Raw genomic sequence first — 13,043 nt, 5'->3', positions numbered from 1 at the left:
TTCAAAAAGGTGTCAATCTAGGGCATAACCAAATGTGTAAAAGGGTTAAATTGCCATTACAGTCCAAAATTACATGCTCTAATTTGTTAGAGTATATAATTTTAAGACTAGCGAGTGTGACTCTTCACATCTGTGTGTTTAACCCGTGCAAAGCATTTTCCACAAAAAAATAAATGCCAAAACAAGGGGTCACAATCTAAAGTTAAAGGATAGCAGATTCAGGAGAAATTTGAGAAAGCATTTTTTTTACAGAAAGGGTGGTGGATTAATGGAATAAACTTCCATTTGAGTTGGTTAACACAAAGACTGTAAAGGAATTCAAAAATGACTGGGACATGCATAAGGCTATTCTAAGGAAAAATTAACATGTAATATGGGTAGACTTGATGGGCCTTTTTGGTTCTTATCTACCGTCAAATTCTATGTTTCTATAAAAAGTACTAGAAGTATGTGTAGTAGTATGTGTAGGTGTGTGTGTGCTAATCTTATTATACACTATCTAGCAGCAAGTTCCTGCGACTTTCTGTGTTACCTGCTATGGAATAGTAAATAGTATTAACTTAACTACAGATCTAATAGAACAATTAGTAATTGTGACGGATACCCGGCTCCGCCAAACGGGTCCTGCTTCTTCCCTGCCGACTGCAGCTATGTAGCTGGCAAGTGACCACAGCTTGTAGCCACCCCTGATGCTCGACAGCACCAGTACTCAGGTTCCCACCCTGTGGCAGACTCCGGCTACCCAGACTAGGTAGCTCTGCTAGAGGGTCCTTCCTCTGCCTGGAACAGGCTGCTATGTAGCCCAGGAAAGTGATTTTAGCAGGAGCCCACCCAAATAACTAGACAGACTAGCATTCAGGTGAAACAGGAACTGATTTATTGTAAAACATACACTCCTTATACACACAGCTCATCTTGATAAGACAAAGGACAATCCCACAATTTTCCCGCCCCTCCAGACTGACTGGCACCTCCATAGCAGCCAAAGTCCCACAGAATCCCAATGCCTAGGGGTGGCGGTTTCGGGGTGATCCCGGTGGAGCGGCGGCACTTCCCCAGATGCCACAGTCCAAAAATCAGCGTGATTCATTACTGGGTACCGGAGTTACAGTCTGTTGAAGTTATGGGGTTAGGGGTGTCCAAAACCCCCGGTTCTCAAAGGAGCTCCCCTCCAATAATTTCCCCAGCTCTTGTCCTCCTTAGGGGCTACCAATCCCCAAAAGAGCGGAGCTCTGGGGCAAAGGGCTGCTGGAGCGACCAGGGGTAAAGTTAGCAGGTGTCCTGATGTCCTGTGGCCGACCGGGAGTTCCAGAAGCCCGGCCAGCCTGAGAGGGGTTAGGCGGGTGTCCGTTGTGAGGCGGCCGACCGGGATGTTACAGGAGCACGGCCAGCCTAGGAGGGTTTTCCTGGTCATACACCAGCTCTTCTCTAAACAAGTTTAGAACTCAAAACCATGCAAACAAAAGCTTCCAGAGATTGTGGTTGCTCTGAGGAGCCCAAAACCACTGATAAACAACAGGGGTGAGGTTGTAAGGGGTAGGGGTTTAACCCTTGCAGCCCGGTATCCGTGACATCTCCCCCCCTCCAGTTCGGCAGACCCGGCTAGACCCTTAACGGGTCAGCCTGGGGCTGTCCGACAGTGGCCCTCGACTTCTCGGTTGCTGGGAGAGGTTATCCCATCTCTCCTGAGCTTGGGGCATCCTGGGGGGTTCCTGCTGGTGCAGGGATAGTCACATAATGCAATGTCCCAAACAAGTTTGCTAAGGCCGGCTCCCAAACAATTGCTGTCCCACAAGTTTCAGTGTCCTTAAGTTCCATGGCCACACTGCCTCTCTCTGTGACACTCTGTTTAGTACCGGCTGACCCACCCACAAACAAAGCCAGTGCCGGTTGAGGTTGCTACTTGGTGGGGCAGGCAAGACTCGGTGCCCAAACTTGTGGCACCAACTGCATGAGCGGGTACCCCCTGAGAGAAATACTCCGGGACGAGAAAAGGGTAGAGAACCTGCCAAACTACTGAGGGGAGAGACCGTCTGTCTCTTCTCCAGAGAAGAAGATCTACCGCTGGTGAGGGAGGTGTGCAACCTCCGCTCCATGGGAAACTGCTCTGCTGCTGGGGAGGGAGACCAACTGTCTCCTCCCCCGGGAAGGGGTTCTGCAGCTGGGGAGAGTTATCGACATCCGTCCCTCCCTGCAAGGGGTTCTGTGTAAGGGGAGGGAGGATGAATACCTCCACTCCCAGGGGATGGCTCTGCCGCTGGGGAGAGAGACTGACTCTCTCCTCTCCCTGTACCTGGCTCTGCCGCTGGGGAGAGAGACCGACTGTCTCCTCTCCCAGGTAGGGGTTCTGTGTAAGGAGAGGGAGGACGACTACCTCTGCTCCCAGGGGATGGTTCTGCCGCTGGGGAAAGAGACCGTCTGTCTCCTCTCCCAGGGAGGGGTTCTGCTTACGGGGAGGGAGGACGACTACCTCCGCTCCCAGGGGATGTCTCTGCCGCTGGGGAGAGAGACCGACTGTCTCCTCTCCCGGCTCCTGGCTCTGCCGCTGGGCAGAGAGACCAACTGTCTCCTCTCCCAGGAAGGGGTTCTGCCGCTGGGGAGAGTTATCGACATCCATCTCTCCCTGCAAGGGGTTCTGTGTAAGGGGAGAGAGGACGCCTTCCTCCTCTCCCTGGAGCTGTTGCAGGTGCTGGGCAGAGGCCGGCGGCTCTCTGCCCTGTTGCCAGCGCTTCTGCTAGGGTGGCCCCCTTGTTCAAGACCATAAGCTCGGAGCCAGACTGCTGATCGGGATCCAGCAGCCCTGGTTCCTTTTTTCTTTGTGGCCACCCCTCCATGGTCGAGCTCCATGAATCCCAGAGGGCTGCACCCCAAATCTGTATACCCTTGGCACGCTGCTTAACGAGATCTAGCAGCCTCTTGTATTCCTTGACCAGTGCCTCTTCCTGGTCAATTATAAAATCCAGATCGTCTAGTCGCCAGTATTCCTCCAAGAGATCCAGCAGTTCCTCTTGTAGCCCAGAGATATCCTCCAGACCCTGGTCCGTCTCGCTCCCAAACTGTGAGTCCTCTGTCCTTTTTGCAAACAGTTATCCAGGACCGCCGAAGCCAAAGCCCTCTGTGGGGGAGCCATCCTCCAGCCATGGCTGCGCTTGCATAGCGAGCCATTTGAGGGCCCGGTAGCAGTCCTCCACCCACATCTCTTGCTGGACTAGTCTATGTAGAATAGATAGCCATTCCTTCTTTGGCTGTTTTCCCAGAAAAGGCACTCTCAAGGTCCACAGAACCCGGAACCTCTGGTCATTCGTGGGGAGGACCTTTCCATCATCCCGCTCCTATTGAAGAGCCTCCCCCCAGAGGTCTCGGAGGGCAAGGTTCCTCCATCCCAGAACGTCCTGTTACGAAAAAGGATCATTCGTTCCGGTCAGCATCTTTTGTACTCTCCTTAGGAACCCTGCCTCCATATTTACCGGCTACTGTGGCGCTTCTCCTCTGTCAGCAGGAACCTTGTAAAAGAAGCAGATCCCCCCGATGCCAGCCAATGTGACGGATACCCCAGCTACCCCGACTGGGTAGCTCCGCCAAACGGGTCCTGCTTCTTCCCTGCCCACTGCAGCTATGTAGCTGGCAAGTGATCACAGCCTGTAGCCACCCCTGATGCCCGACAGCACCAGTACTCAGGGTCCCACCCTGTGGCAGACTCCGGCTACCCAGACTAGGTAGCTCTGCTAGAGGGTCCTTCCTCTGCCTGGAACAGGCTGCTATGTAGCCCAGGAAAGTGATTTTAGCAGGATCCCACCCAAATAACTAGACAGACTAGCATTCAGGTGAAACAGGAACTGATTTTATTGTAAAAGATACACTCCTTTTATATACACACCTCATCTTGATAAGACTAAGGACAATCCCACAATTTTCCCGCCATTCCCGCCCCTCCAGACTGACTGGCACCTCCATAGCAGCCATAGTCCCACAGAATTCCAATGCCTAGGGGTAGCGGTTTCGGGGTGATCCCGGTGGAGCGGGGGCACTTCCAGGGTGTTCTCAAAGGAGCTCCCCTCCGATAATTTCCCCAGCTCTTGTACTCCTTAGGGGCTACCAATCCCCAAAAGAGCGGAGCTCTGGGGCAAAGGGCTGCTGGAGCGACCAGGGGTAAAGTTAGCGGGTGTCCTGCTGTCCTGTGGCCGACCGGGAGTTCCAGAAGCCCGGCCAGCCTGAGAGGGGTTAGGCGGGTGTCCGTTATGAGGAGGCCGACTGGCGGTTCCAGGAGTCCGGCCAGCCTAGGAGGGTTTTCCTGGTCATTCACCAGCTCTTCTCTAAACAAGTTTAGAACACAAAACCATGCAAACAAAAGCTTCCAGAGATTGTGGTTGCTCTGAGGAGCCCAAAACCACTGATAAACAACAGGGGTGAGGTTGTAGGGATTTAACCCTTGCAGTCCGGTATCCGTGACAGTAATCAATTTATTAAGAGAAATAAAGTTATATTAAGTAAACTCCTGCTCAATTACCCAAAAACGTACCCTTTAGCAAACACAGAGTAGACCATGCGCTTCACAACAGAGTGGAGTTAACAAACCCATCAACTTATTGTACTCTATCTCCTAGTGCCATATGAAATCTGCAGCAGAAGGTCTGCTACTACAACTCTAGGACAATTTCCTCCCCTACATGTGCTACTCCTACCACCACTCATAACAGCTCCAATACTACCAGTGACACCGCAATACAGAAGCAAAGCAGCACTACCTCCTCAGTCATGGTAGGTAGCATAGACTAAGGTGGCTTAGAGTGAAGTAGTAATGGAAGGGATATGGGATAAATCAACATCTGCGCACACAGCACAGGGTTGTTTTACATGGGAAGGAAAGTGGTGGTACTGACAGAGTCACGGAGAGCACCACAACACGCTGGTCACTGCTGGAGGTGCCTTGTTCTCTATAGTAGGGAAGTACTGGAACTGCTGCAAACAAATCATATGCAAGGCAAACTGGAAATGTAACTTAAAGCATCTAGGGTCTTTTCCCTTTTAATGCTGGGGTCACATATTATCAGCATTTAAGAATATGCTGGCACACCTGTTGAAATAGAGTTTATGGTCATCAATGGGGCAGCAAACATGAATTCTTCAGCTGCTGGTAAGGGCTGCTTTGAAGTCTATGACAGCCTGGCCAGTATCACTAAGAAGTGTTGTAAAATTGCTACTGCAGCCTTTGGAGCTTTTCAGTGTCTTATAAATTTGTGCTTCCATGAAGTGAGTCAAGAACCTAGGTCTGGATTATCAGCAATTGTGCCCACAGTAAATCTATAGTTGATATGAGGACAATTCACATGAGAGGCTTTGACTTTGACAATCTCAAAAAACAACATTGACTAGAGAGAGAAGACATTTTTTTTTTTTTAACAATAATGATCTTTTTAATAATCTTTCAATAAGATAAAAGGTTTCAAGTAAATGAGGAATTAAAGGTGGGAAAAAACATAATTTATGCTTACCTGATAAATTTATTTCTCTTGTAGTGTATCCAGTCCACGGATCATCCATTACTTGTGGGATATTCTCCTTCCCAACAGGAAGTTGCAAGAGGATCACCCACAGCAGAGCTGCTATATAGCTCCTCCCCTCACTGCCATATCCAGTCATTCGACCGAAACAAGACGAGAAAGGAGAAACCATAGGGTGCAGTGGTGACTGTAGTTTAATTAAAATTTAAACCTGCCTTAAAAGGACAGGGCGGGCCGTGGACTGGATACACTACAAGAGAAATAAATTTATCAGGTAAGCATAAATTATGTTTTCTCTTGTTAAGTGTATCCAGTCCACGGATCATCCATTACTTGTGGGATACCAATACCAAAGCTAAAGTACACGGATTATGGGAGGGACAAGGCAGGAACTTAAACGGAAGGAACCACTGCCTGTAGAACCTTTCTCCCAAAAACAGCCTCCGAAGAAGCAAAAGTGTCAAATTTGTAAAATTTTTAAAAGGTGTGAAGCGAAGACCAAGTCGCAGCCTCGCAAATCTGTTCAACAGAGGCCTCATTTTTAAAGGCCCAGGTGGAAGCCACAGCTCTAGTAGAATGAGCTGTAATCCTTTCAGGGGGCTGCTGTACAGCAGTCTCATAGGCTAAGCGTATTATGCTCCGAAGCCAAAAGGAGAGAGAGGTTGCCGAAGCTTTTTGACTTCTCCTCTGTCCAGAGTAAACGACAAAAAGGGCAGATGTTTGACGAAAATATTTAGTAGCCTGTAAGTAAAACTTCAAGGCACGGACTACGTCCAGATTATGCAAAAGACGTTCCTTCTTTGAAGAAGGATTAGGACACAATGATGGAACAACAATCTCTTGATTGATATTCCTGTTAGAAACCACCTTAGGTAAAAACCCAGGTTTGGTACGCAGAACTACCTTGTCTGAATGAAAAATCAGATAAGGAGAATCACAATGTAAGGCAGATAACTCAGAGACTCTTCGAGCCGAGGAAATAGCCATCAAAAACAGAACTTTCCAAGATAAAAGTTTAATATCAATGGAATGAAGGGGTTCAAACGGAACTCCCTGAAGAACTTTAAGAACCAAGTTTAAGCTCCACGGGGGGAGCAACAGTTTTAAACACAGGCTTAATCCTAACCAAAGCCTGACAAAATGCCTGGACGTCTGGAACTTCTGCCAGACGCTTGTGCAAAAGAATAGACAGAGCAGAGATCTGTCCTTTTAAAGAACTAGCTGATAAGCCTTTGTCCAAACCCTCTTGGAGAAAGGACAATATCCTAGGAATCCTAACCTTACTCCATGAGTAACTCTTGGATTCACACCAATAAAGATATTTACGCCATATCTTATGGTAGATATTCCTGGTGACAGGCTTCCGAGCCTGTATTAAGGTATCAATGACTGACTCGGAGAAGCCACGCCTTGATAGAATCAAGCGTTCAATCTCCATGCAGTCAGTCTCAGAGAAAGTAGATTTGGATGATTGAAAGGACCTTGTATTAGAAGGTCCTGCCTCAGAGGCAGAGTCCATGGTGGAAGAGATGACAAGTCCACTAGGTCTGCATACCAGGTCCTGCGTGGCCACGCAGGCGCTATCAGAATCACCGATGCTCTCTCCTGTTTGATTTTGGCAATCAGTCGAGGGAGCAGAGGAAATGGTGGAAACACATAGGCCAGGTTGAAGAACCAAGGAGCTGCTAGAGCATCTATCAGCGTTGCTCCCGGGTCCCTGGACCTGGATCCGTAACAAGGAAGCTTGGCGTTCTGGCGAGACGCCATGAGATCCAGTTCTGGTTTGCCCCAACGATGGACCAGTTGAGCAAACACCTCCGGATGGAGTTCCCACTCCCCCGGATGAAAAGTCTGACGACTTAGAAAATCCGCCTCCCAGTTCTCTACGCCTGGGATGTGGATCGCTGACAGGTGGCAAGAGTGAGACTCTGCCCAGCGAATTATCTTTGAGACTTCTAACATCGCTAGGGAACTCCTGGTTCCCCCTTGATGGTTGATGTAAGCCACAGTTGTGATGTTGTCCGACTGAAATCTGGTGAACCTCAGTGTTGCTGAGGCCAAGCTAGAAGAGCATTGAATATTGCTCTTAACTCCAGAATATTTATTGGGAGGAGTTTCTCCTCCTGAGTCCACGATCCCTGAGCCTTCAGGGAGTTCCAGACTGCGCCCCAACCTAGAAGGCTGGCATCTGTTGTTACAATCGTCCAATCTGGCCTGCGAAAGGTCATACCCTTGGACAGATGGACCCGAGAAAGCCACCAGAGAAGAGAATCTCTGGTCTCTGAGTAATCCCCATTCCACTGACTTAGCATGCATAATTGCAGCTGTCTGAGATGCAGACGCGCAATTGGCACTATGTCCATTGCCGCTACCATTAAGCCGATTACTTCCATGCACTGAGCCACTGACGGGCTTGGAATGGAATGAAGGACACGGCAAGCATTTAGAAGTTTTGATAACCTGGACTCCGTCAGGTAAATTTTCATCTCTACAGAATCTATAAGAGTCCCTAGGAAGGAGACTCTTGTGAGTGGTGATAGAGAACTCTTTTCCACGTTCACTTTCCCCCCATGCGACCTCAGAAATGCCAGAACTATCTCTGTATGAGACTTGGCAATTTGAAAGCTTGACGCCTGTATCAGGATGTCGTCTAGATACGGAGCCACCGCTATGCCTCACGGTCTTAGAACCGCCAGAAGTGAGCCCAGAACCTTTGTAAAAATTCTCAGGGCAGTGGCCAACCCGAAGGGAAGAGCTACAAATTGGTAATGCCTGTCTAGAAAGGCAAACCTTAGGAACCGATGATGATCTTTGTGAATCGGTATGTGAAGGTAGGCATCCTTTAAGTCCACTGTGGTCATGTACTGACCCTCTTGGATCATGGGTAGGATGGTCCGAATAGTTTCCATTTTGAATGATGGAACTCTGAGGAATTTGTTTAAGATCTTTAGATCCAAGATTGGTCTGAAGGTTCCCTCTTTCTTGGGAACCACAAACAGATTTGAATAAAATCCCTGTCCTTGTTCCGTCCGCGGAACTGGATGGATCACTCCCATTACTAGGAGGTCTTGCACACAGCTTAGGAATGCCTCTTTCTTTATCTGGTTTGATGATAACCTTGAAAGATGAAATCTCCCTTGTGGAGGAGAAGCTTTGAAGTCCAGAAGATATCCCTGAGATATGATCTCCAACGCCCAGGGATCCTGAACATCTCTTGCCCATGCCTGGGCGAAGAGAGAAAGTCTGCCCCCCACTAGATCCGTTTCCGGATAGGGGGCCGTTCCTTCATGCTGTCTTGGGGGCAGCAGCAGGCTTCCTGGCCTGCTTGCCCTTGTTCCAGGACTGGTTAGGTTTCCAGGCCTGTCTGGAATGAGCAATAGTTCCCTCTTGTTTTGAAGCGGAGGAAGTTGATGCTGCTCCTGCCTTGAAATTTCGAAAGGCACGAAAATTAGACTGTTTGGCCTTTGATTTGGCCCTGTCCTGAGGAAGGGTATGACCCTTGCCTCCAGTAATGTCAGCAATAATTTCCTTCAAGCCAGGCCCGAATAAGGTCTGCCCCTTGAAAGGAATGTTGAGTAATTTAGACTTTGAAGTCACGTCAGCTGACCAGGATTTAAGCCATAGCGCCCTACGCGCCTGGATGGCGAATCCGGAATTCTTAGCCGTTAGTTTAGTCAAATGAACAATGGCATCAGAAACAAATGAGTTAGCTAGCATAAGCATTCTAAGCTTGTCAATAATTTCATTCAATGGAGCTGTTTGGATGGCCTCTTCCAAGGCCTCAAACCAGAATGCCGCCGCAGCAGTGACAGGCGCAATGCATGCAAGGGGCTGTAAAATAAAACCTTGTTGAATAAACATTTTCTTAAGGTAACCCTCCAATTTTTTATCCATTGGATCTGAAAAAGCACAACTGTCCTCAACCGGGATAGTGGTACGCTTTGCTAAAGTAGAAACTGCTCCCTCCACCTTAGGGACCGTCTGCCATAAGTCCTGTGTAGTGGCATCTATTGGAAACATTTTCCTAAATATAGGAGGTGGGGAAAAGGGCACACCGGGTCTATCCCACTCCTTGCTAATAATTTCTGTAAGCCTTTTAGGTATAGGAAAAACGTCAGTACACACCGGCACCGCATAGTAACTATCCAGCCTACACAATTTCTCTGGAATTGCAACTGTGTTTACAGTCATTCAGAGCAGCTAATACCTCCCCAAGCAATACACGGAGGTTCTCAAGCTTAAATTTAAAATTAGAAATCTCTGAATCAGGTTTCCCCGAGTCAGAAATGTCACCCACAGACTGAAGCTCTCCGTCCTCATGTTCTGCATACTGTGACACAGTATCAGACATGGCTCTAACAGCATTTGCGCGCTCTGTATCTCTCCTAACCCCAGAGCTATCGCGCTTGCCTCTTAATTCAGGCAATCTAGATAATACCTCTGACAGGGTATTATTCATGATTGCAGCCATGCCCTGCAAGGTAATCGCTATGGGCGGCCCTGATGTAATTGGCGCCATATTAGCGTGCGTCCCCTGAGCGGGAGGCCAAGGGTCTGACACGTGGGGAGAGTTAGTCGGCATAACTTCCCCCTCGACAGAACCCTCTGGTGATAATTCTTTTATAGATAAAGACTGATCTTTACTGTTTAAGGTGAAATCAATACATTTAGTACACATTCTCCTATGGGGCTCCACCATGGTTTTCAAACATAATGAGCAAGTAGGTTCCTCTGTGTCAGACATGTTTATAACACTTTAAAACAAGTTTACAAGCAATATAAAAAACGTTACTGCGCCTTTAAGAAACACAAATTTTCCCAAATTTTGAAATAACAGTGAAAAAATGCAGTTACACTAACGAAATTTTTACAGTGTATGTAATAAATTAGCAGAGCATTGCACTCACTTGCAAATGGATGATTAACCCCTTAATACCAAAAACGGAATAACAAATGACAAAAACGTTTTTTAAACAGTCACAACAACTGCCACAGCTCTACTGTGGCTTTTTACCTCCCTCAATACGACTTTTGAAGCCTTTTGAGCCCTCCAGAGAAGTCCTGGATCATGCAGGAAGAAGCTGGATGTCTGTGTCTGTAATTTTTGCTGTGCAAAAAAATGCCAAAATAGGCCCCTCCCACTCATATTACAACAGTGGGAAGCCTCAGGGAACTGTTTCTAGGCAAAATTCAAGCCAGCCATGTGGAAAAAACTAGGCCCCAATAAGTTTTATCACCAAACATATGTAAAAAACGATTAAACATGCCAGCAAACATTTTAAAATACACTTTTATAAGAGTATGTATCTCTATTAATAGGCCTGATACCAGTCGCTATCACTGCATTTAAGGCTTTACTTACATTACTTCGGTATCAGCAGCATTTTCTAGCAAATTCCATCCCTAGAAAAATATTTTAACTGCACATACCTTATTGCAGGAAAACCTGCACGCTATTCCCCCTCTGAAGTTACCTCACTCCTCAGAATATGTGAGAACAGCAAAGGATCTTAGTTACTTCTGCTAGGATCATAGAAAACGCAGGCAGATTCTTCTTCTAAATACTGCCTGAGATAAACAGTACACTCCGGTACCATTTAAAAATAACAAACTTTTGATTGAAGAAATAAACTAAGTATAAAACACCACAGTCCTCTTACGACCTCCATCTTAGTTGAGAGTTGCAAGAGAATGACTGGATATGGCAGTGAGGGGAGGAGCTATATAGCAGCTCTGCTGTGGGTGATCCTCTTGCAACTTCCTGTTGGGAAGGAGAATATCCCACAAGTAATGGATGATCCGTGGACTGGATACACTTAACAAGAGAAAACAAACTCCTGCACTCCCAACAACATTTCCTTTCAGGAATTTTCCAGGTACGTTTTTTTTTAAAATCTCCTCTTTCATTGTATACAATAAGCAACATATTGGTATATCAAGTATCAATGATTCATCTGGGTATTTTTTATTTACCTATTAACACCAAAGCACCAAAGTGAAAGATACAGGAAGTCTTTCATGCAGTTTTAGTAATTTGAAATAATTACCAGCATTTTGAACTACTACTTAGTAGCTGAAATGAAACTGGTCAGACATTCTACCTAAACTACTGCATAACCATTCATACTAATGTTATTGTATCGTTCTCAGAAATCACAAACCTTCATAACTTCAACCTGGAGATCTTCGTGGAGAGATGGAGTCACTTTAACAGAATTTAGCATCTGGTTAAGCAACTGTCGCTCATCAGTGTCTGTTTCCACGGATACAAATCTGTCATCAGCCAGTAGCTTCTATAATAAACCAGAAAAAAAAACAATGCGTCAGCTGTGAGGACATTAATTCTGCTGATGTATAAATAAAATGCTAGAGCTGCAGTACCAGGAGACCTTGGACAGTTTAATGGTTTTATTTTTAAATGCAACCCACCAATGGGAAGAAATACAATTATTATGTAAAAATACATTTATTACTTTCTAGGATATATTTGCCTATCTTAAAAGGACATTATACACAAAAATCTATGAAAATCTTTTTTTTAATTCTCAAAAAAGGTTTTAAACTTAATGTAGCAGGAAATGCATGTTGTAATGTATTGATTATAATGTATTATGTTTCTGTATGGCGCAAAAAAATGCTTTTGTATTTGTGAGGAGACTCACTGTCCATCAAAAAAAACAGTGGTTGTTTTACTTGTCAGTCAGTGAGCTACTATCCCACAGAATATTGGTACACATGCAACATCAAAATAAACAGCTTTCTCTCATGATAAAATATTTTAACATCGTTAAATAGTGCCGTTTTACATGCATGATAGTTTTTTTAGGTTTACTGCTCCTTTAAGGCCTTATAGACTTTTGCCAGATTTGACAAAAAAAAAAAAAGATAATCATGTTTTGCTAAACTGTACAATAAAAGGCCCAGGCAAAGTAGATGGATGAGTATTGGACATGCACACCAGCCAAGAATTTCCTATCTTCTTCTCATCTCACAACCTGTACACTGGATCCCATTCATTCACGGCTTCTTCCCTCTCTTTCTGCTTCATTAACCGCTGCTCTAGCTCATCTTTTTATCCAGTCTCTCATCACTGGCATATTTTTTGATACATTCAAGCATGCGTTAATCACACCAATACTAAAAAACCCTCACTTGACCCCTCCATCCCTTTCTAACGATTGTCCGTCTCCTTACTTTCCTTTGCCTACAAATTATTGGAACAATAAGTCTATAATGACCTAAATCAATTTCTCTCAGCTAACTCCTTACTTGATCCCTTCCAATCTGGTTTCAACCCTAAACCCTCAACATAAACTTCTCTCACAAACATAACAAATGATTTGCTATCAGCTAAAGCAAAGGGACACTACTCCTTAATTATTCTTCTGGATCTCTCTGCTGCTTTCAACACAGTTGACCATCCTCTCCTCTTACAAATCCTAGATTAATTTGGGATCTGAGACACAGCCCTGTCCTGTCACTTACTAGCTCTCAAACCACTCATTTAGAGTTTTCTTTTAAGAGCATATCTTCTGATCCTTT

General features: G+C 45.9%; 1 protein-coding gene across 1 annotated transcript in view; it reads right to left on the bottom strand.

Annotated features, from left to right (window-relative positions):
* The window catches only part of ARFGEF3 (ARFGEF family member 3), a 400,722-nt gene that overhangs the window by 355,152 nt on the left and 32,527 nt on the right, over nt 1-13,043 (bottom strand). The window contains exon 4 of the mRNA XM_053710627.1: nt 11,663-11,794. Coding sequence (XP_053566602.1) covers nt 11,663-11,794 — 132 coding nt within the window. The remainder of the gene's footprint in view (nt 1-11,662; nt 11,795-13,043) is intronic.

Source organism: Bombina bombina, chromosome 4, assembly GCF_027579735.1.
Source record: "Bombina bombina isolate aBomBom1 chromosome 4, aBomBom1.pri, whole genome shotgun sequence".
Taxonomy (NCBI): domain Eukaryota; kingdom Metazoa; phylum Chordata; class Amphibia; order Anura; family Bombinatoridae; genus Bombina; species Bombina bombina.
Note: the sequence above shows the minus strand (reverse complement) of the source record. Positions and strands in the feature narration are given on the sequence as shown.